This window comes from Plectropomus leopardus, chromosome 6 (genome assembly GCF_026936395.1).
Source record: "Plectropomus leopardus strain MGB_pleo_1.0 chromosome 6, ASM2693639v1, whole genome shotgun sequence".
NCBI lineage: Eukaryota > Metazoa > Chordata > Actinopteri > Perciformes > Serranidae > Plectropomus > Plectropomus leopardus.
In genome coordinates, this window is record NC_142181.1 from 14,987,445 (window position 1) to 15,013,195 (window position 25,751).

General features: G+C 39.6%; 1 protein-coding gene and 1 non-coding gene across 2 annotated transcripts; both read left to right on the forward strand.

Moving 5' to 3' along the window:
- On the forward strand, positions 1 to 25,624 carry nox4 (NADPH oxidase 4). The gene is made up of 18 exons (XM_042487013.2): positions 1 to 416; positions 889 to 984; positions 6,675 to 6,785; positions 7,182 to 7,266; positions 8,846 to 8,943; positions 9,852 to 9,879; positions 10,244 to 10,316; positions 12,068 to 12,148; positions 13,589 to 13,748; positions 15,044 to 15,208; positions 15,832 to 15,894; positions 16,577 to 16,637; positions 18,000 to 18,081; positions 19,692 to 19,811; positions 19,913 to 20,021; positions 21,334 to 21,402; positions 23,268 to 23,368; positions 24,056 to 25,624. Exons 1-18 carry the CDS (start codon positions 360 to 362, stop codon positions 24,174 to 24,176), a joined length of 1,680 nt encoding a protein of 559 aa, XP_042342947.2. The 5' UTR covers positions 1 to 359; the 3' UTR covers positions 24,177 to 25,624.
- Positions 22,047 to 22,118, forward strand: trnad-guc (transfer RNA aspartic acid (anticodon GUC)). The gene has a single exon. It is a non-coding gene; the product is annotated as a tRNA-Asp (tRNA).
- Positions 25,625 to 25,751: the final 127 nt, after the last annotated feature.

Sequence of the window (25,751 nt, forward strand, 5' to 3'; positions counted from 1 at the left end):
TTTATCCACCCCAAGACAACTTTTACTCAAAAATGCTTTACCGACACTGCTGACTTTAACGTCCAGACCTGTCGTAGAGCAAACTTTAAGGACATGAGGAGAGTTTTATGGGGAGCTCCTCGCCGCTGAGACTTGTGGGGGGATGAGAAGTCAAGCTGCGCTCAGAGCAGACAGCAGCAGCGGCGGAGAGGAGGAGTGCAGGGGGGGACGTAGGGAGCAGACGCCGGCCGGTGTGTGGACGCTGCACAACAGGCACACAGCTAGAGACAGAGCTGCAGGGAGGACGTGTCTTCACCTCTCAGCCACACCGAGGCTTTTGGTGGAAAAGTTTGGGCAGCTGCTGAGCCAGTGGAGACATCATGGTTGTGTCGCTGCGGAGCTGGGTCGCCAATGAGGGAGGAAAGCACTTAGTCCTGGTGGGAAACTTTTGTCAGAGATTATGCATCTGTTCGGTTGCACCCATATCGTAGTCTGTTAATAGATATGTTTATTTTACCTGCTCACGAGCTGCTGTAACATATTTTTTTTTAAGATAACTCGCACATTATGTTCATGAAGTCCTGGACCAACTTCGCCCCTGAGGGGGCACTGAATGAGTTAGTTTGTCAGTGTTCTGTAGTGAGTTTATTGTTCTTTATGTGCTGTTTTCATGCAGTCTACGACAACAGTTTCATGCCATGGTTTATATTTTAGTATAAGATCAAATTTAAATCCTGAAATATGAAATGTAAATGCACATGAGATGCTTTTGACAGCCTAACAGAAAACATTACAGATGCTCTAACATGTTATGTCCAATGTCCTGATAATAAATTACATGGCTGTAGCCCAGACTTTACAGTACATCCTGTGCTGTGTGTGTGTGTGTGTGTGTGTGTGTATGTATAGATGCTGTGGCTGGCAGCCAACACCTGGCTGTTCCTGAAGACCTTCCTGCTGTACTCCACTGGACAGCAGTATCACTACCTCTACAAGATGCTCGGGGTAAGACCTGACACACACTGCATTTATGATTTTCCATCTGTGTCTCAATACTTGACACTCAGTGCTTTTAAAGTTTGATCTGTATTGTTGAACAGGTTCAAACAATGCAACTTGGACCATTAAATAACAAAATATACTAAACAAAAGTATATACTATGCTAGTACTATAAGAGGATTTGGTTCGAGGTTTCAGATACAGGTTTGTATTGGTTTATGTGCTTATTTATTCCCTGTATTATCCAAAAGTGGGTTGGGAGCAAGCTTGAGAAGTTAATTTTAATCGGACAGGACACTGTTTAACACATTTTACAATCCCATTTAGTAAAACATGATTACTTCCACATCATACAAACTCTGATTATATGTAAAGATGAGATGGATCATTGGATATTGACATGTCAGTGTATGAAAAATACCGCTGTACATAATCAAATAAACTAGAGACCATCTTTAGATGGGATCACTTCCACCTTGATATGGCGATCTGCAACATAAAATGTTTGTGTAGCCGCAGTGTTCAGTTGGGAGGCCGATGGCCCGTTCCCTGCCTCCCACCCCTCTACTTCCAGCTCTCTCCCTTGGTCCAAACCCATCGTCGAACTCAAATTTAAGTTTGAGCTCAACTACACGCCTGTAAAGTTGCACCTGTCACAATTATGACACTATTGCAGTGAAAATATTTGTCCACAGATGACAGACAGACATGTAACCACCTGGTAAGGTACTTAAAATCTTGTCAGTGGTAGTCTCCGCTAGAGTCTGTGTCACTGGGACTACATTTTGCCATGATGACACACACACACACACACACACACACACACACACACACACACATGGACTCAAGGAGTGAAAAATATACCAGCCGTCTTGACGTATCAGCTGGTAAAAATGTCAGACTTACATTTAACTGCGTAATTTTCTATGACATTAGCTGTGTTCAAAACTGTTACATATCACAGAAATAGTGTTAGTGTAGTAGTGTTTGAAGTCTCAGCGGTTAATTTCGTCCACTATATAGTGCACTATGAAATACCAACAATGCACAGTATAATGTGCCGCAGTATATAGATTCTTTTGCACTCAGCCCTGTTGTCAGATGGTATTTCATTTTTTTGGACCTGTTAAAGCCCCTGCACACCTGTTGTCCACCCACACAGATGCTTTCACTTATTGTGCTCGATCAGATTTCTCTTAGGACTGTGTTTGTTCGTACACAGGGTGTGGTTATGTAGAAAGAGATTGATCTACATTCTCCTTGTTGGCAAAAAGTGTCACAAAACTTGTTAAGTCATAGTTCAGATAGAAGAAAATCGACAAATATAGATTTTCAAAAGCAAGACTTGGGGAAGAAAACAGATTACAGTTGCAATAAGTTGCACCCAAAACAGTGAGTCACACTTATAGAGAATAAGAATAAAATATTTACTAAACTGGTCCCCATATTGGTCCAATGGTGCTTCACAGTGACTTCCCAGATGACGATAATCAGACTGCAGGTTTTCATCAGTACGGGGACTAAATCTGTTTCTGAAGAAACACGCCGCTACGGTCTTCAGAGACTTCTATTTATATCACAGGAGCACGTTTTGTGATGGATGGTCAACTGTCACATGCAGGGTTTAATGAGTCTGAGTTGTGACTTTAAACTCTGTGATGGCAATTAGCCACATCTGTGTGTGTGTGTGTGTGTGTGTGTGTGTGTGTGTGTGTGTGTGTGTGTGTGTGTGTGTGTGTATGTAGGTTGGCCGGTCTGTTCAGGCCAATAGTGAGATGAGCCTGGGCACACAGTCACACACAGTCACACACACACACACAGAATCAGGAATTCAATTTTGATGCTCATTGACTTACTTAGTGTTGGTGTAATTATTGTCACAAGTTTGTGTGTGTGTGTGTGTGTGTGTGTGTGTGTGTGTGTGTGTGTATATTTGCATGTTTGTGCCAGTGAAGATGTTCCTTGTTTCCAGAGCAAATCACCCAAATGTTTGACTATTTAAGCTCAGACACTGCCTGTTGCTCTCCACCAGCTATTTGCTCCCTGATTATGAAGAGCCGTGTTTGTATGATGTCACTGAAGAAAATACAAAGTTTAGAATGAAATAAGAGGAAAGATTAGATGAGGCAGCAAGCAGCATGTGTGAGCTATTCATGCACTGCCTGTACAGTGGGAGGCACAGGGGAGAGAGGGGCAAGTGTGGGCACGCTGCTGGCTTCGGCTGAATGCCTTGCCAGAGGGCTTAAGTTTATGTATGAGTGTGTGTGTGTGTGTGTGTGTGTGTGTGTGTGTGTGTGTGTGTGTGTGTGTGTGCGTGTAAAAGATGGAGATGTATTTCAAAGCTTTAAACCGATGAAGGGAATTTAGGTTTAACTTCAGAAAGCATCTTATCTTATTCATCTGTATGGTTCAACGTGTGTGTGTGTGTGTGTGCGCGCGCATGCGTGTTTTGGTTGTTTGGGGTGTTGGGGATGCACAGAAAGCAGGATATCAGATCTCCTGCTTGTGGTTTTGCCGTCAGCTGCTTTTCTGTGGGAAGCTGAGTTGAGTGAGTGTGCGTGGGATGTTTTTAAAGGGTAGAGGTATCAGACTTTTAAGTTTGCTGCTGTTAGCCTTGACTTGCTATATGTAGATTCTCACTTTGGGCTGTTTATGTTCTCAATTCTTAAATGTCAGAAACCCGTCAGTGCGTTGCACTGTGGCTCCTTGTGGACTGTGGTTAGTTTGTCATTTTGCGTATCTAAACACTTACAGTTACTGCTTGTCCTGTTGTATATTAACATGCTTAGTGGTGGCACTGGCAGTGTGTTTTTTAATCAGATTTTTAGTTGTTCTTCTGATTAAAACAGCAAAAATAGATTTATATGCCTTATGTTGGTGGTAGACATGGCCAAAGGCATTGTGTTTTTCAGTTTTCCGTCTGTTCGTCCCATTCTATGAATGCAATATCTTAACAACGCTTTGAGAGAATTGCTTTAATTTGACTCAAACATTCACTTGGACTCAACTGATTGAGTCCAAGTGAACTGATTAGATTTTGGTGGTCAAAGGTCAAGGTCACTGTGACCTCACAAAACGTGTTTTTGGCCGTAAGTCAAGTATCCATACGTAAAGTATGACAGTATTTCACACAAATGTCTGATAGAATAAAAGTCAAAGGTCAACCTACAATGGCCCGATCCCAATCTCTCCTGTGGCTGTACGCTTAGTTTTTAGTAAAGCTGGTGAATTGTGATGCAAATACAGTAAAAGCGCAACATAATGGTCAAGTTGGTAAACATGACTAGCATGCCTGGCTAATGCGTTCATGCTAATTTGTCTGCAAAAACACTTTTCTGGCCATTAGTCAACGTTATACACTAAAACTGACGTAATTTGTTTTGTTGGTGTAAATACGTTTTGCTGCTGACCTCCAGCTTCAGCAATACATTTCTAAGCTTCCACAATCTAGTGAATGTAATACACTGACTTTGAATAACAACCACATACATCTCAACTTGGAGAAATCCGCGCTATCCCTTAGAAAGGGACAAGTGCTTTAAGTGTTTTGAAAAGTTTATGTAGCTTTCTTATTAGCTGACATAAAAACAAAATTTGAATCCACTAGCAGTCACATTTTCAGTCTAAAAGGTGAGACAGTTAAATGCTCACAAGATTTTTGGGATGGAATATCTCATAAAATGTTGGACTACAGTTTTGCACATGACTTGTCTCCCTCTCTCTCTGTCTGTCTCATATACAACCTCACACACCTCCTTCTCTCACACTACTTGTTTCAGTTTTTAGATATAATCAGAGGAGACGGCACCAGCAGTGCTCAAAGAAACTGCCAAGAACATGTTCAAATGTGCTGAGTTTAGTCGATGCCAAAGTTCATCCAGTGTTTCCGCCTGAAAACAGTTTTGATTATTTAACTGAAGTTAGAGATTTGTAAATCCAGATTACATAGTGCACATCGCTCTCGTGCCACCTCAAGTAAATGGCACTCTTTTCATCCTGGTTTCAGGTGCTGTATCAGACAGACAGGGTGTTCTGAGATGCAGTAGAGATGTAGGATAGGACAGGATTAACTTTATTAATCTCCTAAGGGGAAAGTCATTTGCCACCATGGTCAACATACAACAAGACATAAGGCAAGTACAGTACAACAATAAAAATAGCACGAGGCATGGTTGCTGAAAGAGCGTAACAGCCCACCACAGCAACAATAGTAAAATGATAAAAAGTATTCATACAACTGCCTCTGAAAATGAAAGAAAAAAAGATAAATAGAAAAAAATAAATATTATATTATTTATGTATCATTTATCATTCATATTTAATATTTGGCAGTCCCAAAGTGACTTACAATAAGGTACAGCACGGGCCACAATTTGAGTGTGCCTCAAAACATAATCAAAAATACAAATGGCACAAATAGCACGAGGCTTGAAGGTGCATGAAAAACATACAGTCTAAGTGCTTAAAAAATGAAATACATTTTTAATTAGAAAGCACAAGAAACGTTTTGAGAGCTAGAGAGAATCTTTGCAGAGGTTTCACTATGCAGACTGGCAGACCTGCCTGACAGTCGTCAAGGCGAGAGATGATCAGTGACTGTTAAAGGAGCTGAACGGTATACTCAGTGAGATAAGACAAGATTTTCTTCACATCCATGGGTATACAGCACAAAGAAACAGCAGGTTTGGCAAACTGTAGTGGTGAGTTTTCTTTTGTCCTGTATTGAAAACCTGTCAACATTTAAGATAAAAAAAACCCCACTGAGTAGGCCCATAGTGTTGGAGCCCTGGTTTATTAACGGAGGAAAACAAGTCAAGACCACCTAAACAAAGATAAAAAACAGACCCATGCGAGTCCAAACTGCATGACATTTTATGATAAAAATGTGGAATATGCAAACCATAGGCACTAAAACTAATCTGATTCACATTTTGTTAAAAAAAATACACCCAGAAAACAAATAAGATTCCTATTTATGCATCACTTTGCATACATGCTGCGTATATATGTGTGTGTATATATGAGAAATGTCTTGATAAAATAATCCAATGGGCATTGCAGAGGTGAATTTTATGTGTGGGAATTTTCCTTTTCTATGATCAAACAAATCCAAACAAAACAAACTAAGGAGCTGGAATCAACATAACCATCTTATTCAACACTTCTTTATTGCACAAGCGATTTAGTGATATTCCCACTGCTGTGGTCGTGAAAGAAAATCCTAAATCCTCTGAATTGCATTCAGCAGAGGGGTGCTGAAGAAATAATTAGAAACTTATCTTCCTCTTATAAAATTTAATTTTCAAGCAAAAAATGTTATCACCTCTGTCATTTTAGATTTTTAAATTATATTTTGAATTCATTTTTAAACCATTACTAAAGTCTGTGTGTGTTGTCCCAACAAAACTAAATGTGTGTTCTATTTAAAGGCAAAGCTCCAGCAGAGAGATGCCTAAAGGAGAACGATTATTAGCTCCCCATACTGAGAGGGACAAAGATGGTGTTAAATAACCGTGTGTGGCAGGGAAGTCATGCCTCAATCCCTCAGTGCACACATTGAATTGCCTAAATTCTGAATAGGATCAGCTCAAAAGTTTGTATCTTAATCTGCCGGACCCTTATCACTTTATATCCGCTGTATCCGGCCTCATGACAGCAACCTGCCTAACAGTGTGTGTTTGTGTGTCTTTCCCAGCTAGGACTGTGCATCAGCAGGGCGTCTGCATCTGTGCTGAACCTGAACTGCAGCTTGGTGCTATTGCCCATGTGTCGCACTCTGCTCACCTTTGTCCGAGGAACACAAATGGTAAGAAAGAGACAGAGAGGGATGGAGGGGGAGGGAAGAGGGAGGAGCGAAATATAGAAGGAGGGAAGAGTGGGTTTTTCACTTTGAAAAATTTGCGGCAAAATCGAGCCTATGTCGCTTTAAGAGATGTAAAATGAAATGTGGGGTTTGATCAAAAATATGTGATGGCGTTCTTTTTAGTAGTTTTTCTGTAAATCATATTTGGGAAATGAACTGCTCAAGTGCGCTGTACATCCGCAAACATCCTTATTGTTGATGCATTATTGTCCAAATTGTAAATATAGGGAGGGAAGATGATAAGTTGAAATGATTCATGTTCATGTGTTTTGTTTCTCTTGAATCTTAGCCACAAAGATAATACTGTTTTACAACACACACACACACACACTGATGCAGGTATCGAGCAGAGAGACACGGAGACTGCTGGACAAGAGCAAGACCTTTCATGTTGCATGTGGAGTTGCCATCTGCATCTTTTCTGGTAAAACTCACTTATCACAGCAGCTCGTATGTCTATATGTATCCCTGAGTGTGTGTTTCAGTATGTGTGTATGTGAAGTGTAGATAAATGGACCCAGCCTGGCTCAGCATTCCTGGCGTACCAGCTGTGATGTCCCCCCAGCTGGTCGTGTGTGTGTGTGTGTGTATGTGTGTGTGTGTGTGTGTGTGTGTGTGTTGTTGCTTTTGTAAGTCTCCTCTCTCATGACATCATGGGAGCTTCCAGCAGCTGTGTGTCCAATGGGTCTCTGCTTTACAGGCTCCTTCCTCTAATTCATAATGTTCTGGCTTCATATTTGTACAGTAACACGTGAGTTTTTTTTTTCTCACGAAAAAAACGACCAGCACTAGCCACCTACATATACCCACATGTTGTGTGCTTTTCCTCATAGTGATCTAGTCATTTCATACAGGTCCTACTCTGCCTTAAAGATGGCAAATTTGTAACATCGTGTGCAATGTGCTATGACATTACTACACAGGGATTTGCAACCTCAATAACTACAGGTCCTTAGAGGCTTATGACTATTTAACCCAAAGAATGTAATACTGTCAGTTTAAAGAGTCAAGTCAAGTTAAGGTAATTTTTTTTATAAGGCCCATTATAACAAAACACAGTTTGCCCCAGAGGGCTTTACAGCATATGACATCCCTCTGCCTTAGACCCTCGCATCGTCTAAGGAAAAACTCCCCCAAAAGCATAAGTTACAAATGAAAATGTTAACATGCTGATTTTAATTAGTTACAATGTTTAAAATGTTCTGCCATCTTAGTTTAGCGTGTCAGCATGATAACATTTGAAATTGTGACCTGGTGATGATGTGAGATGAAAGTTTTGTGTCAATTCACTCCACATTAAAGCATTTATATATATATATATATATATAAAGCATAAAGAACGTTCTGGCATCTATTCTGCACTATTACATCATCTGTAAGCTCAAGTCTTCTGTCATAATCGCCGTTTATTCCTCAGCTCATCAACATCTCCCTACAGACACACAGACACTCCTCTTCCCTTTAGGCAAAGCTCTCATGTTCTCACTGAGCTCCACAGTTATGAGACAACAAATGACAATGAAGACAGAGAGACAGCAGGGATGGGAGAGACAAATAGAGTAAGAGAATAAGAGAGAGAGAGGGGGAAGCAGTGGGAGTGGGAAAGGATGTGAGTGAGAAAAAAGGACCCTTGTGTCTCATGATTACGCCCTCTAACTCCATCAGCTGTCGAATGGCTGCATGGTTAGCCTATGATGTCAGGGAGATGTGTGCGTGTGCATGTGTGTGTGTGTGCGCGTGTGTGTGTGTGTGTGTGTGTGTGTGTGTGTGTGTGTGTGTGTGTGTGTGTGTGCTCGCGTGCCAGTGAGTCAAGAGGATGTTTTGCTGACTTTCTGCTGAATAGACAAAGAGATGTTTGTGTGAGTGTCTGCTAGAAGTTCATCTTGACCTTTATAATTAAGTGTGCATGCATTGTTAGAAGTAAGAGGCTGGTGTCTGCTGGTGTGTGCACTCAAAAATGTGTTTCTAATCAGTATTGTGTAACACTTTCTCTACTTCTGTAGTTGTGCACGTGTCTGCCCACCTGGCGAATGTCGTCAACTTCAGTGTGAGCTACTCAGACGACTTTCCTGCTCTTAATTTGGCACGCTACAAAGGAGAGGTGAGACACAAACACTTGCACATTTTGTTCTTGATGTTTGTGAGGACCCTTATTGACTTTATGCATTCCATGGCCCCTATCAATAACCATCATAACAACATGTCTAATCCCAAATCTGGATGTCATCTTCATTTTGCTTTTGATAGCCTACACCCACTAACTAGTAATTAAATGGTTAACTTTATATGGGGTTTCCAATAGATTTTGTGGTCAAATTTCACACCCAGAAATGTATCTTAATTTTTCTCTTTGTATAATAACATTGTCGAATATAACTTGTACTTTTGCATTCATTATTTCCAAACAAAATAACTTTCGGTTTTATTCAGATTCACTGATAATTTGTTTGTGTCAAAACACATTTTTAATTTACTCATTTCTTCTGTGACTATCTACAAAAGCTACTTTAAGTTTTCTCGGAACAGGAAATACTTGTATCGTCAGCAAACAAAACAAATTTCAATATTTTTGATACATTATGTATGGCATTTATATATAGAACAAACAGTTAAGGACCAAGTACAGAGCCCTGAGGGACTCCACAAGTAATACCCAGACATTTTGATTTGTAGCTTAATCATCTATCTGCACAAATTGTTGTCAGTTACCTGTGTAGCTTTCCAGCTAGTTTGGTGCAACTCAAAAATATTCTTGCTGGTTAACCAATTAATGGTTAACCATTGACATCTCTAGACCAAACACTCTGGACAATCTCCTCAAAGGCATACATGGTGTTTCACTCAGTTGAGATCATGAAAAGTGACAAAAGTTTTTTTTTTTTTTTTTGAAGAATGATAAAATACAGCGAAATAAAGAGGGTAGTATCAATCTTGACCGTCAACTCTGCACACCTGGTCAAGCATTTGCATAAAATGGGCAATTATTTATTTTTTGTGTTTCTTTCCCAGGACCCCAAGCTGATCATTTTGACCACAAGTAAGAAGAACTACTCTTTCTTATACAGTATAGACTATAGACCAGAGCTGTGTGTGTGCATGTGTGTGCTGGTATTTGTTACTTGTGTGGCGTTGGAGGTAGTGAGTGTGTTGCAGATTAGAGTGGCTTTATGCCAAGAAGAGAGGAGGAAGTCATGCTGTGTTTGCTATGTTTAGTCCTTTCTTTCTCTTCTCTGTTTTTTTGGTGTTTGGTGGGAAAAAGGCCTCGTAGAAAAAACAAGATTGACTGCTTACTGTTAAATCACATGAGGTTTCGTAGTGAACAGATATCTCCCTCATATGTGTCTCCCGTGTGTGTGATGTTTTGACTTTGTCTTCACTCTCTAATTGGCTGATTCTCTCAGTCCCAGGAGTCACGGGCGTCCTGTTGGTTCTTATTCTCTTCCTGATGTTCACATCCTCCTCCTACTGCGTACGGTAAGTCAGCCAAACCACTACTTTAAAAAGTTTCCCTAAGTCTAGAAAATCACTTTTTATATGTTGTAAGTCTTTCAGTAACATCCGTAGGCTGTGCATGCAAAGAAAAAACTTTTTAGTTGTTCGCGGTGTGAACAACTTTCATTGTTATGAATAGGAGCCATATTGGCGCATGACATCCAATTCTCTTAACACTTTGATACCTGTAGCGACATCACTTGTCTTGTGTTGCTTTCAGATGCCTTTCACAAGTATTTAAACCTTGAACTCTGAGCAAATAGGTGCGATTTCTTTTAAAAAACATGGGGAAAAGGCAGTGAGCAACTCTGTAAGTGTTGCAGAATTATTATATTTTTCAAAGCAGTTTTTCTAGGCACTCTCCTTTTTTTCAAATAATTCATTTATTACTAATTTTCAGATAATTTTCTCGAACTTTTTATTAACTTCTTTCTCATTTTTGGGTCATTTATTCTTTTGTTGCATATTGGCCTCTTCTCATATTTTTGAAAGAAATCAAGCCAACGTCCTCATGTTTCTGTGTTTGTGCACACGTGTCTCTGGCTCCATGGATATCTACTTATGCCATGTCTGTTGGCCATTGTCTTTCTGTCCGAGTTCTCTTCTCTCATCTTGCTTGTGTGAGAGAAAATTGATGGAAACCATGAAAAGACATGCTAACAGAGGTCTGTTACAGAGCAAATCCTCACTAAGTTTTCCACTCACAGCTCTGTCATTACTCGGGTCATGGTGGGTCACGCACTCTGCATGTGTGCATTTGTGTGCAGGTGTGTGAGACCTGAAGTGTGTGTGTGCATGTGCTGTCCTTGCTTTCTTCAGTAATTGAACAGAGGATAAGAGGCTTTTCCAGACCACTTAAGGCTTTAGATAAGAGTTTGGCTAAGTGGCTGGAGCAGTGGGTTGAAGGCTGCTGTGCACCAGAAGAATACCAACATAATGAGTCACGCTGATCCCCTGATATTAACACACATTAATGCTCCCAAGGTTATTAATATATTCTGTGAATTGTAGCACTTTACATCAGCATTTGCACCCTTTAACATCATCGCTTATTACATACTTTTTGAGGAATTTTGTCCACGGAAGAGGAAATGGGTATTTAATAAGTTCATCTGAAAGGAAAGGCAGGGGAAAGAACATTATTCAAGTTTGTCTGTGTAAGTTGAAGATAGCCAACCAAAGGTCGTCGGCATGTGATCAATATTGCAAAATCTATTAGTAAATTAGCGTCGCATTGAAATACAGTTAAAATTGACATAAAATATTTCTTTGACACTTTCTTAACTATAATAACTTTAAATCACTCAAAGTTTATGGACCAGGCTGTACAAAAACAGGATATACTTTAACAAAAAAAACATGAAAGCAGTTGCAGTAAAGAGGATGAATACAGGGTTTGATTATGCTCATTGTTTGCAGTGTTTATGGGGGGGTCATTGTGTGTAATGACCCCTTTAATATTGACCTCTGATGTCCTGCTTACTCAGGCTCTGAGCTGGGAGTCTGTGCGTCTGGTCCTGAACAAACTCTGACCTCGCTTTCTTCTCTTGTTGTCTCTGCTCTTTTTGTGTCTCTCGCTCTTTTGTTCCCTTAAATCATGTTACAATGTTAATCTTCCTCATTTAAATCTGTTTTGGTCACCATGCCTCTTGTAAAACATCATTGGTTTGATATAGATGTTAGATTCCTTGAAATTAATCATATATGTGGTTATTTTGCCTTTTTTTTCACAGATTGTCAAACTACGAGATCTTCTGGTACACACACAACCTCTTCATTGTCTTCTACGTCATCCTCATGGTGCACATGGTCGGGTAGGTCTCTGAGGCTCAGGCCATAAATGGCAGCATTAAATCTACGTTTGTGTCTGTGTATGTGGTATTTATCTCTGCATGAGTCGGTGTGTTTTTCTGCACTGTTGGTACAGTTTCTTTCCCTCTCAACCACCACCTCCAGAAGACAAGATAAGAGTTTGCTTCACATGTGAATGTCAGCAAAAATTGGAGCCTCCCACTGATGGCTGGAGACATCTCTGAGCTTCCATCAGCACCTTCAGACTCACTGACAAAACAACAAGAAACCATGCAGTATTTTATTGGCTCTCTTCATTCAAAGCATGTTATTTTATAGTGTCATTCAGTAAGAAATATCAGATCAACACAAAATGTAATTTAAATTCTTGTTTTGCCAAGTGAAAGTGAAGTTTTCAGAGTTTTTAGGGGAAATTGTGGTGCAGACATTTCTTCACTGACAGTCGTTTAACTGTTGAACTGGGGTTTACTTGTACGGGCCTGTTGTTTTTTGCAGTGTTTTGTTATGTTATATTTAGTTTGAGTGACTAATGTTAACTGACAGCTTTTAAAGACGATGTCAAATAGCTGAATTTGTTTGTAATAGTTTCTTGATGGAAATTTTTAGAGGTCACATTTATGACCAAAGGCTAAACATACACACAAAAAAAAAACGCAAACACAATCACACTAATGTTAGAGCCAAGTTTTCAGGACACTATCTGTCGCTACAATTCATCATTAGGATAGATTTATCGATTTAATGATCAATGATCCATTATCATCAATGCAGTCTCAGAACCCATTGGCTATTGGTCTGAAGACGAAAAGTCTATTGGGGTGAAGGCCAGTATTTCGCATTGATAAAGTTTAGCTCGTGCATTGATAAAGTGTAGCTCGATCCATATTTCCATCTTGAAAGTATGACTTTTTTTTTCTAAATTCCCATGGAAAGTCTGTATCCCCAGTTTGGTCCAAACCTCCTTTCTTTTTATAATGACAAGCAGATATTTACTGATTTCTCACACCATTGGCAGGCCTCTAAATTGAATTGAATCAAAACCATGTTGTTTCAGACTTTGTGGTATCAGCAAATTTTGTTTCATTGTTCAAAGAATCGATACATCGACCCACGATGAAAGTCATTTACACCCGTCACGACCTGCATGCCTTTGTACATTTTCAGTGACTTTATGCACAGTCATTTAAAAAAAGTATTATAATATAAATGCCACTATATTGCCATTCCATAACATTAACACATGCAAACTACAAGCATGCCTGTATTTTATTATATCAGGGTGTCCGAAAGTGGCAGCAAAAAGGGGATCAAAATGCTCCTGTTGGTTAATATAAACATGTCATGCACTTTATGACCTTTTTCAGTACCACAGCTCAGGATATCTAAATGTTACACTAAAATTACCAATTTAACATCAACTATATTCTTGTGTTTTCCATCAGAGGAGCTCTGAAGTATCAGACCAACATAGAGGCCCACCCTCCTGGCTGCCTCAGAGCCAATCAGAGCAGCACGGAGCAGCAGGGTGAGGAGCTGGAGCAGGGCGAGGATGAAGAGAGGAGATGCGGAGAGGAGGCTCACTTCCAGCCACACTACCCCCAGGTGTGTGTGTGGGGGGGTGGGGCAGTGCATGTGCATTACATATATCTTGGCATTAAAATTGATTTGTGTGCATGCTGAATGCAGTGTGTGTGCCTGTAAGTTTGTGTCTGTGTTGCAGAGGGTGTGTAAGACGTGTGTTTGGGAGGTGTCGGAGGGAGTTGGACCTGTTTATTAGAGGTGTAGTGCTGTAAGGGAGGGGCAGGATCCTCTCTACATCAAGGCCTGTGTTTGTGTGTGTTTCTTCCTGCGTGTGTGATTATGTGTTTGCACATGGTCGTTAAGCAACGAGCTGGTTCCATAAAATCCCCCCTGAACCCTGATTGAGCTCTGCAGGGTTTACTGAAGTTGTTAGCAATTAGTCTGCTACAGGTAACTGCCAGCAGAAAGAGCAGACACACCGCACACTGTGATTGAAAAGTGGAGTAGGTTTGCATGTTTTCTCATGAACTCTTTGATTCAGAGCCTCCTTGTGTTTTGGGGAAACAAATTGGAAGAATAAGAAAGCCTTTATACACAAACTGATACGCCTCCTGTGTCAGGGCTAACGCCGCACACTTTCAGTGTCACACAGGCTGTAATTATGAGCAGCGTAGTGGAGAAAAAGAACTACAGAAATGGATGCAAACCAATGACAAAATGTCTAGAAAGTCCATATCAGAGGGTTAACATTAGCGCAAGCTGTCACATCACTTAAGTTAACGTTTTATTTACAACTACTTCCTCATGAGGTTACATGAGGTTGTGCATCCATGGTCCCTCTGACACGATAATCTTGATAATATCCTGTAGTGTGTAATTTGCCATTATTTTCAAATATTTGAATTTAGAAACAGAGAGAAGAACATCAGTGAAGTTTCTCCTTATGCTCGTAATGCAATGCAATTTCCAATTTAGGTATAACTTTAAAACTGCATGTGAAACTGAGTGGTGGATCCAACTTCCTGACAAACTTCATAATGTTATTTTAGATCCCATAAACGTAGAATCATTAAAGAAAAATGCCACATGAACATGCCTGAGTGACACACATACACATTCATATGTGCAGACTGAGAAGTACGTTTTAGCCTTAAAGGAAAGCTAGAATCTGCTACAGCTTGGGGTTTTATTTTTGTAGCTGTGACTGTTAGTTTTATTGGTCATGTTATTGTTACTAAGTACTCACCAAATTAATTGCTGAGAGCTCTGAACTCATTGAAATTGTCCAAACAAACATAACATCAAGCTGTCTGTGATTGTGTTAACATAATGTTGTAGAAAGTCTGTGAGTCTGTGCTCTCTTTGTGTATTTGCAGACGTGGCTTTGGGTGTCTGGTCCTCTCTGCCTTTACTGTGCCGAGCGTTTCTACCGCTACATCCGGAGCAGCGACCCGGTTACCATAGTGACAGTCATCAGGCACCCCTGTAGTGTCATTGAGTTGCGCATGCTGAAGAAGAACTTCAAAGCTCGTCCGGGACAGGTAAGAAGATGCAACATGAACATCTTAGTTGTATTTTATCACTTCACTGTTTATTTAACCCTTTATAATCCGAGCAAATTGGCTTGATTTCTTTAAAAAAAAAACATGGGATAAAGTCAATGAGCATTTTAAGAGGAAACTACTCAAAAACTAGCAAAGCATTAGTTAAAAGTACAAGAAAACAACCTTAAAATTAGCACAAAAAACTATGGGAAAGTAAAAAGAAAAAAAAATTCTGATAATTAGAAATATATTCAGAAAATAAGTAAATCTTCTTTCTTGCAATTTGCAAGACATTTCTCAACAAGTTACTCATTGTTTTTTTTATTGTGTTTTTGAAAGAAATCGCAAAAATCTGCACATCTTTCAAAGGTTTAAAAATCTGGGAAAGGTGTCTGAAAGCAGTACAAGAAAAGTTATGGCGCACCAGGTTTCAAAGGTTAATGATAATACTTTATTTGAGGAGAATATGAAGTCCTTTGCTGTGGCTAACTCTGTTTCATGTCTTAAGTTAACAGGTTCATCTGATTCTGTCTTCTGTTCTCCCACCTTTGTTTCTCTCCCCCTGTTTTCTGCCCACATGCTCCCTCTTTAATCCCCCCCCCATCTCCTCTCTGTCTCAGTATGTTGTTCTTAACTGTCCAGGTGTCTCTTCATTTGAGAACCATCCCTTCACGCTCACAACGGTAAGACTTTATGCAAGGCATTCCTCTCTCATGACACAATGCCAACACACACATACACACATATGCTTTTACAGGTTCTTAAACTTTCTTCCCCCTGGAGAGGAACATGCAGTTCTTTGTCTCTACAAACATCCCGCCCTCCTCTGCTGCTGGCTGTTGCTTGAGTGACAGCTGGGTCATCCAGTAATATTCTCTTTCACATTGTTTGTTGATGTTTTCTGATTTAGTCCAGATTGTATGAGAGAAATGCATGGGACGAACAAACAATTTACAGTTTAATCAGCATGAAGGAATTCAGGAGTCATTCACACACACACAGACACACACACGCACACACAGCAGTATGTGCATGCCTATGCCTGGTGTGTTATGGAGCTTTGAGGAGGAGGGCAGGGAATCACACTGACAGAGAGCAGACAGACCCCTGAGGCTAGTAACGCCGTCTGCCAACAGGAAGGCTGTGTGTGTCCGTGTGTGTGTGTGTATTGTTAAATTTAATGAAAAGAGTTGTGGCTATGTATTGTTTATGTGCACTGGGTTGTGTGTGTGCATCTTTTTGTCTTTCTGTAAGTTGCACATATATATGAGTCTTGGACTTTCCACAAATTTAGAGTGTGTGTACTTGAGTATGTACGTGTGTGTGTTTGCTGTGACTCACTGTCTGCTCTCTATCTCCTTTCAGTGTCCCACAGAGAAAAAGGAAACTTTTGGCATCCATCTTCGAGTCGTGGGAGACTGGACTGGTGGGTGCGCACACACTCACACACACGACATAAGGGTATTTACGTAGGCTTACTGTCCATGTGCAGAAACACACTGATAAAAAGACATTTTCTGTCCCCGATCAGAAGTCATTTTGTTTTGTCTGTTTCAATTTAAAGGTTGGGAAATAGCAATTATGGCTCATTTTTTTTAAAAAACAAAACAAAAAAAACCCAACTCTTATATGCGCCTATTGTTATAGGAAGATATTGAAAAGATATGATATTGAATGATGATGCAAGGGTGGGGGTGGGGAGCGGTGGGTTCTGGGACTTTGAGTCCAACGGACATATTATTTAGTTGGGTTTAGTAGTGAGTTTATGGTGTGCCATCTTGTTCGTAGATGGTTGAAAGACGTGTGTTTTGTGGTTTGGTTTTGGTTTAGCTATGTTTATGTCTCCTTTAGGTTTGTTTATAACACACACACATATATATATATATATAACATTATAACATTAGCTCATTATTATGCACTTGCTTACAAACACTATGGGATCATTCCAGATGGACAGGGATAAAAATAAAAGATAAAAAAGATCCTAAGATGGTCGAAAAAGTATATTAGGAATCCCCTTTTTCTAACATTGCCGTGTTACATCTCAAAATAATTTGTTATATAGATTTTAAAAATAATTTACCAGATTTAATGTCACACAGCTCAGGATAGGGAAACCAACAAAACAACACCAGTTTTCATTTACCACTTCCAATAAAATGAAAAATAAAGAAGCTTTTTCAAGGCAAACCAATAAAAAAATTAAATTTCATACCAAGTGGCAGTAAAAAAGTCCTACAAAGTCTTAACTTTAACTTTCTTTAAACTGTAGGAACCCTGAGTAGTTCTTTTTGGGATGTTTTTGACTTTCAGGATTCGCTGTGTTAAAGGTTCAAATATATCACCTGCACTTAGAGAGAAAAGAAAAGGTCAGTAATGTTACTATACTTTATTTTTTACTTTTTCTTATTTGACTGTATCAGTCACATTAGTAAGCAGCTCAACTCAAAAGGGACTCACTGCTAGAGGAAGCTGTGTCCTTTGGGAGCCTGCGACATATGCAAGAACATGTACATTCATTCCACTTGCTACTGTACATTTCCACACATACACACTTTCAGAGCATACAGGAAGGGAAGTCGATTTGTTTGTGTTGGCCCCTTAATCTGCCATGACCACATGTTGTAAGGAAAGTTTGGAAAGCATCATGTTGGAATGTATAGAAACCTTTAAATATGGGGATATTTGTACAGTAACGTTTGCATGAGAATCTTTATGTCTGTTCTTTGAGAGTTAGATCAGTGGATGATTTAATGTGAAATGCAAACCTCTCCTGTCCTCCCCTCAGAGCGGTTCACACAGCTGTTACTTCCTGAACCAAGGATAGATTTGGAGATCCTTCCCATGGTGCAACAGAGGAGATACCCCCAGTACGTGTCTGTGTGTGTGTGTGTGTGTGTGTGTGTGTGTGTGTGTGTGTGTGTGTTCGTGTGTGTGTTTGTGTGATTTGGCTGGCTGACATGATTTCTCATGAAGGCTCGGAATCAGAGGGTCAGAGGTTTCGACCTCCTGACCTCTGACCCTATGCTCTTCCTGCTCTGTGTCTGAGAGAGAGATAGACAGCGATAGACAAGGAGATGAGTTTGTTTTGTGACAGTAAACCAGAGTTAAACAAACCATCAAAAACCCCAAACCCCCCTCCCTCTGTTAAGCAGGCTAATGGGTACAACAGTGTCCACTTATGGTCTGAGGGGTGAGGACTGATTTCACTTTACTTGAGTAGTTCAGCTAGTGTACATGGGTGTTACTTAATTTAGTAAATATTTTGTTTGATTTTATTCATAGACTGTATAAAAATAATCAACATAACCACAGTGACAGCACTGATTGGTTTGTTGGCTCCCGTTTTGAAGCCTCAAGTTTGGCTTTTTTGCCATCGCCATCTTGGAGTTTTGGAGCCAGAAGTGTGGAAGAGTAAGCGGTAAATCAGACTGCAGTCATTTTAAAACAAAGATCGCATGACATGGCCGCTACCAAGTCCCTTCTTAATACTGCTTTTGCATTTTTATGCAGAACCAGCCAAAGGCATCATGCACCCCAGTGTGTGATTTTAGAAAGCATGCCAGCATCGCAGAATCAGTCTATCACTCAAAGTGGCCTGCCCTTACTTGTGCATATCTTTAAGCCTTAAAAAACTGGAATAAAGTTTGAAAGCAGTACTGACTATTTAAGACATCACATGGTTGTCACCAATAAAGTGGTAGGTAAAGTGAGTACAGTTGGTATTACTCATAACTTACCTACCCTGACCTAAGATGCTTTTAAAGAAGTACGTATTATCTGTAATATTGATACCAGTTTAATTTCTGTTAGGACGTTGGTTTAAAACATGTTTAGCCAAGCTTAGTATAAAGAATAGAAACAAGGAAACGGATAGTCAGGCTTTATGAAAAGGGAAAAAATGTCTTTTTAATAATGCAAAGCTGTCAAACTGATGTTATACTTACTTGACACAATGTTTTTGGCCATGAACTAAAGTAAATCAGAAGTATTTCTGAGCAGTGCTTGTGATAATGTGACAGTTAAACTGAGCCAAGCTTCACTTGGCTTTGTGGTGAGTGTTGGGTTGTGTAAACGCTGTTGTAACATTACCAACAATTTCCTGGGCTCAGTTATGAGTTTCATGTGTAGTATTGTCTGAGCATATTTTTTGTATATTTTCCTAATGCAGAAAAATGTTTTGGTGTCACTCTGCTACGCAATTCTGTATGTGTGTGTGTGTGTGTGAGAACGATATGTCTGTGTGTGTGTTTGTGTGCTTCGATGATACAAGTGTTTAAGCAGCTGTTGTAGAGATGACGGGTGTGTGTTCAGGGGATCAGACAAGCTGCACCCAGACTCTGAGATTTCAAATGCAGGATGTTTATCTGCTTATGTGTCTGTTTGACCCTAAGGGGAAAGTACAAATACATGCATGTGTATATTTTTCCAGTTTCTTTGCTGATTGTCTGTTGTGTTTTTGTCCACACTGTATGTTCAGGCTCTACGTGGATGGTCCCTTTGGAAGTCCATCAGAGGAAGTGTTTAACTACGACGTCAGTGTTTGTGTTGCGGGGGGAATAGGAGTCACACCGTTCGCCTGCGTGCTGCATGCTCTGCTGTGAGTCATGAAAAAAACAGAGAAACATATATTACATACAAATGATGAACACTTTGAGCAGTGTTTCTATGCTTCTCCTTTCCTCCCCGCTGTGTACCCAGTGACGGCTGGACGGGTTTCAGGTTGCAGAGGTTGTACTTTGTGTGGGTCTGCAGGGAGCTCCAGTCCTTCTACTGGTTTGCTGAGCTGCTGTGTGCCCTTCATCACAAGGTGAGGACGGAGTCTGCATGCTATATTGATTAATACATGTTCAACTCAACTGTGATCCATAATCAGAGTTTGATAACTGTTTGACCGGTATCCAGTGTTTTGGTGTGCTTGAATGTCAGCATTTGGTCAAAAGGTTCACTCTCTGAAAGAACTTCAGTTATTTTGCATATCTGATCTGAGCCACTGCCCCTCAAAATGTCTCTGCACGCCCCTGCCTTTACCGGAAATTAAGCCAGTTTACCAGCAAAGATTTTCAACTTGCCATAGGCTATTGGTGTAAGCAACTTTCCATTCCTGTCTGTGTTTACTATCAGTCAGGTCAAGGAAGTTTTCCTAGTTTTAAGGGGAGGGTGAGAGGTTGAAAAAGAAAGCATATAAGCTAGGTAGTTGTTATTGTGGCGCTTGGGCTTTTAAAGGGACAGTTCACCCAAAAAATCAAAACTATATTTTCCCTCTTAGCTGCAGTGCTATAGTCATAGAGATGTCTGCCTTCTTTCGAATGTTATAGAACTAAATGTTAATCGGCTTGTGGAGCTCAAAGCGGCAAAAACTACATTTGAAAAACTCAACAGAAATGTCTCATTCCAGAAATCAAAACTTCCCACAGCAAAGTCTGTGGATTATCTTGAGTAACCAGGTCATGATTTCCGGAAAGAGACATAGCTGTTGAGTTTTTCAGGTGTATTATCTCGGCAGTTTGAGCACCGCAAAGTGACCATCTAGTTCCCTTATATTGGAGAGAAGGCAGACATCTCTGACTGATATATCCAACGCTCTGCAGCTCACACTAAAACAATCTAGGTGGGTAACAGCACTACAGGAAAGAGGTACATATGACATTTTTTGGGGGGGTGAACTGTCACATAAAGTACCATTACAATTAAACGAAGTTTGTATAGAAATATTGAGTAATCAAATAAAAACACTTATTAGAGCATGCTATCAACCCCTGCATAACTCCAACTACAAGTTTGCTGTCAATGATTTGGTTTTTTTTTTGGAAAAAATATAAATTTTTGTATTTATATATATATATAAATACATAGCTGTATTAAACCAGTCAGCAGAACAGAGATTTTTTAAAAAAAAATTAAATGTAAACGTTTGAGGTTTTTTCAGTGATATGGACAGATTTCAGATTTATTGGGTCTATTGCCATCTTGTGGCTGTTATTAATATTACCTCTCTTATTTCAAGGAAATAAATGTTGCATTTTATTCTAAATATCACTGATAAATCTCACTTGAATAAGACCAAATACATGCAGCACCACTAAAACTATGATATATCCATGTCTGTGTTTGCCATTTAGCTTTGGCAGGAAAACAAACCGGACTACTTTAATTTGAAACTGTACGTCAGTCAGACAGACAGCCTGCAGGTAGGTGTGACACTCTCTCTCTCTCACACACACACACACACACACACACACCTAGCTTTTCATGTTCATCTTTTCATTTCAGTGTCTGTGTACTCATTCATGTCTTCATTCAGTCTTAAAAAATCTAGCCCACTAGAGGGCAGTGAATGACAGCTAAATGACAGACAAACTAAAGCACAAATAAGTCTTGAGTTCACTGAGTGTTCTCTTTTTGAATTATAGGCTACGGTATTTATTGTTGTGTTAAATTGTTTCACTTCAAGCACTTTTGTAGGAATCCAGCAGTTTTATACTCAAACTATCCTCACCTCTTTCATTCTGTGGCCAGCAGCCATTAGAGACAGTTTCTATAAAGAAACAAAATACCTCAGAGAGCAATAAAAGAATATCTATAATAACAATATAATTGATATTATCAATTGTTCTGGCATATTTCCCATCATATTCTAAAAAAAACTGCTAATATTTACTCCAATTACTAAATGATTCGCTTTGTCAAAGTTAATCCAATGATCTATTTAAGATGTCAGACATATGTGTAGATTAAATAGAAAATGCTACGCAACACAGCTTTTCAAATGCAAATTCTGCCCCTGTCCTAGTCACTTCCTATTTAATCGGTCATGTGACCTTTGAAAAACATCTCCTCGTTAGTATAGTGGTGAGTATCCCCGCCTGTCACGCGGGAGACCGGGGTTCGATTCCCCGACGGGGAGTGTTACACTTTTTCACATACCATTACACCATGCTAGTGTTTACAAGGAGCCATAAAACTGGTCTTTCACGACTCTGAGGCGTGCCACAGGAAGCACATCGACTGCGAATCAGCTTAGTAAAAGTCTGTCTTTGTCTGTTTTAATGTCTCATGCTGCTGATTTTGGAGGGTTCCAGCTCTCACTCTGCATAAACATCCAGCTTTACTGATCTCTGACAAGCCCTGATAAAGGAAGGAAATCAGATAACACTACTTGGTGTAGCCTAACCTCCCTACAGAGAGATCCTGACCCCTGTCAGAGCCGTGAAAAAGGATTAACGCAGGACTCACAAAAAGACAGCATCATCACACTTTGCCTGACCTTTGTCTCACACCCATGTCCTTTGTAAATGGCCTGACATTTAGTGAGTTTATTGGGTTGTCAGTCAGTGCAAAGAAGTGAACGTGTTGGATATGTTATTTTGTTTCAGTAAAAATATCCTATTTAGATTGTAGATGGATAATGCAATCTGCTTTAAATATGCATAGCTGCCTATCAATGGAGAATAAAATAACATTGTCAAAACTTCATGTTCTTTAACACTTCTTCTGTGCAATACATAAAAAAATAGTTTGGCACATACAGAAGCTTAGATAAATGTAATTTATCTTGTGGCCGATGGATCTTAAAGGCAATTTGAAATTTGTTTTTTCTGAAATAGCTCAATTTTAAACTGAATGATTCAATAGATGAGTAGCGAATTTGGCTGATACACAAACAACCCACGGAGCTCTTTTTTTTTTTTTTTTACTTAATCCCACCTCGTCAGTCCCTCAATTTGCTTTGCTTCACTGATAACTGTCCCCAGCCTTTTGCACTACAGATAACATTTAATGACCCTTTAACTAAAGAGCAAAGACTGCTGCTGCAGCTGGTAGGTTAGCAGGGGAGGAAAGACAAGTGGAGGAACTTTAGAAAGAGGAAGATGGAGAATGTGTTGTCATGACTGAGTGGGATATTTTAACCTACACATGTCAGATTCATTTGTTAACAAATCCGCCACATCAACTTAAAAAGTAATATGATGTCAGCTTGTTTTTTCGCTGCCCCATATGACCAAAACAAATGATTTATTGCAGGTTTGATTTGATTATTTACCTTCTTTTCCAGAGCATGTCTGAGGAGAAGTACCGCCCACTCACCTCAAGGCTGCTGGTCGGTCGACCCAGGTGGAAGTTACTGTTTGATGAGATTGGGAAGTCCAATAAGCAGTGAGTATGTGGGAATGTCCATGGGTGGATGAAAAGGCCCAAATGCACTGAAAGCATCTGACACATGAAGTACAGCAAATGTTTTAAATGGCCAAACATGCACTAAAAGCATAATGAGGTGCATCAAACTGACTAGACGCCTCTACTCCACTGAAGTTGTTTTGATTTTTGAGGTTGTAAATGAGGACCTAGCATTTAAAGTCTGAGAGGCAAAGAGACAGAGATGCAGAAGTGCTGGTAGCATAAGAGACCCACATCTGCCCACCCAATATCTATGGTTTCATGAACGTTTACAGACATCTACTGGTCAAAAAAAAGTTACCTGCTTTGTAGACCTAACTACAGCAATTCATTCACATAGTATAGAGTAATGATTAGCTGTGCTTTACGTGACTTCCACCCACTTGGATGAAAAAATAAAAGATAAAATGAGATTGCTGGTCCCTTAAAAACTTATGCTACTCTACATATAAATAGCGTCCTTTTGCTAAAATATGGGTGTTTCTGTGTTGCTGGAATTCCAAATCAGATGTCTTTGTACACCTTGAAAGCATCAATTGACTCGTGTTGAATGAGGCACATCAGTTGTTATTTTCAGTGCGTTTGGCCTTCAGACTCCAGAGTTCTTACATCTATTCACTCGTTCTTTTTACTCTGTCTACTCTGTCTCTCTCTTTGTGATTTCAGTAAGCGAGTTGGGGTTTTCTGCTGTGGTCCAAAAGGTATCTCCAGGACTCTCCACAGACTGTGTAACTCTGCTCGATCCTCTGGAACAACCTTTGAATTCAACAAGGAGTCCTTCAGCTGATCAGAGTTGGTTCTACATTTTGAGGTCAACCTCACTGAAAACAAGAGCAACTTTGCCATTTGATGTATATGAAACTTGCCAAAATAACTTGTGAATTCAGAGACTATATTATTATTTCACATGCATCCCCACCCATGATTACAAAAGGCCCAGCAGGACAAGACCTTAACCTGCAGCATGAGACTTGCTCCGCTCTACAAACCAGCCCAACCCCCAGCTGACGGCTTGAAAAGCTTCAACATCTGAGAAAAACTGAAGACACCAGTCCACTGCACTCATAATGCTCTATGTTTCTAAAGTTAAAGCTAGATTTCCTATTTTCCCTGACTTGGCCCTCTGTGCAATTAATTTGCTTTCTCATGTTGGTGTCTAATGTGATTGAGACAAAGCTTTGACACCACCTGCAATTCTACGATCACGAACACAACAAGATTATGATTTTACAAAAGAGAGGAATTCAACTGCCAGTGGGCCACAGCTGAAACATCACACAACAGGGACCAGACAAGCTGTTTTTTAAAATCCAAACATTTGAGAAGCAGTTGATTAACCACAGAGCTGGGAATCAATTGTGGTCACCAAGAACTAGTTTATTGTCATCAGTTAACCTTTACTTGACACCAGACTGGCATTGAAGCTCTATAGACTAAAAAATCTGGAAAAATCATGCAGGCAGATTTGTGGACAGCCTGAAGGGAAATGTTTAAGAGTCGCACCTCAGGGAACAAGCACTTCCTGTGTCTGAACTGCGAGCCAGTTTCTAAGTATTGGATTGGTCTGTGAGACTGTCAGTCATCAGATCTGCAGTGATTTGCTCTCATCAGAGGAAAAGAGTGAAACCAAAACAGACAGAAATGGACACTTTCCATTCAGATTTTGTTGTCAGTTTGTAGTTTGACTCTCTGTTCATGTATGTGAATCAAAGATCAGTCTTTATAAAAAGCAAACCTACACCACACCTCAAGTCAGTATTCTTAGTTAGTTGTTTTTTTTCAGTTTATTTATATCGTTAAAATTATTTTATGTTATGTGAAAAACTTCTGCAGGGCTTTGGCAATCACTCAACAAAGTAAGTGTCATTATTTTTTTTACATATCTCTAAGTCAAGTTACTGATACAAAGAAATGAGGATCCTGGGAGAATTGCAATTAAAAACAGTTACTCTGTAAGTTTGACGCTACATTTTAGTAGTTTTTTTTATGTTTTAGAGTCAGCCATTTGTTTTAAATGTCAAAACTGGAAACACCAGGTTTCTGCAAAGAATCAACGTTTTGATATTTCTGATTTTGTGACTGAAAAAAATCATATTCTCACAAATTGTAATTAACTACCATTTATTTAGCATTATTATTTAAATATATTTAAATGTTAAATTGTATGTCTGTTTTCAGAATTGTCCTCTTTTCTTAAGAACAAGGCAAAGTCTGAAATAAAAGATTTTCTATTTATTAGATATTGATTACTTGCATATAATAAGTGGGAAAGATTTTACTATTTTCAGCCCTGGCATGATTTACATTATTTTTACAAATATATAATTCATGGTTTTATACTTTAGACACAATATTATTTTGC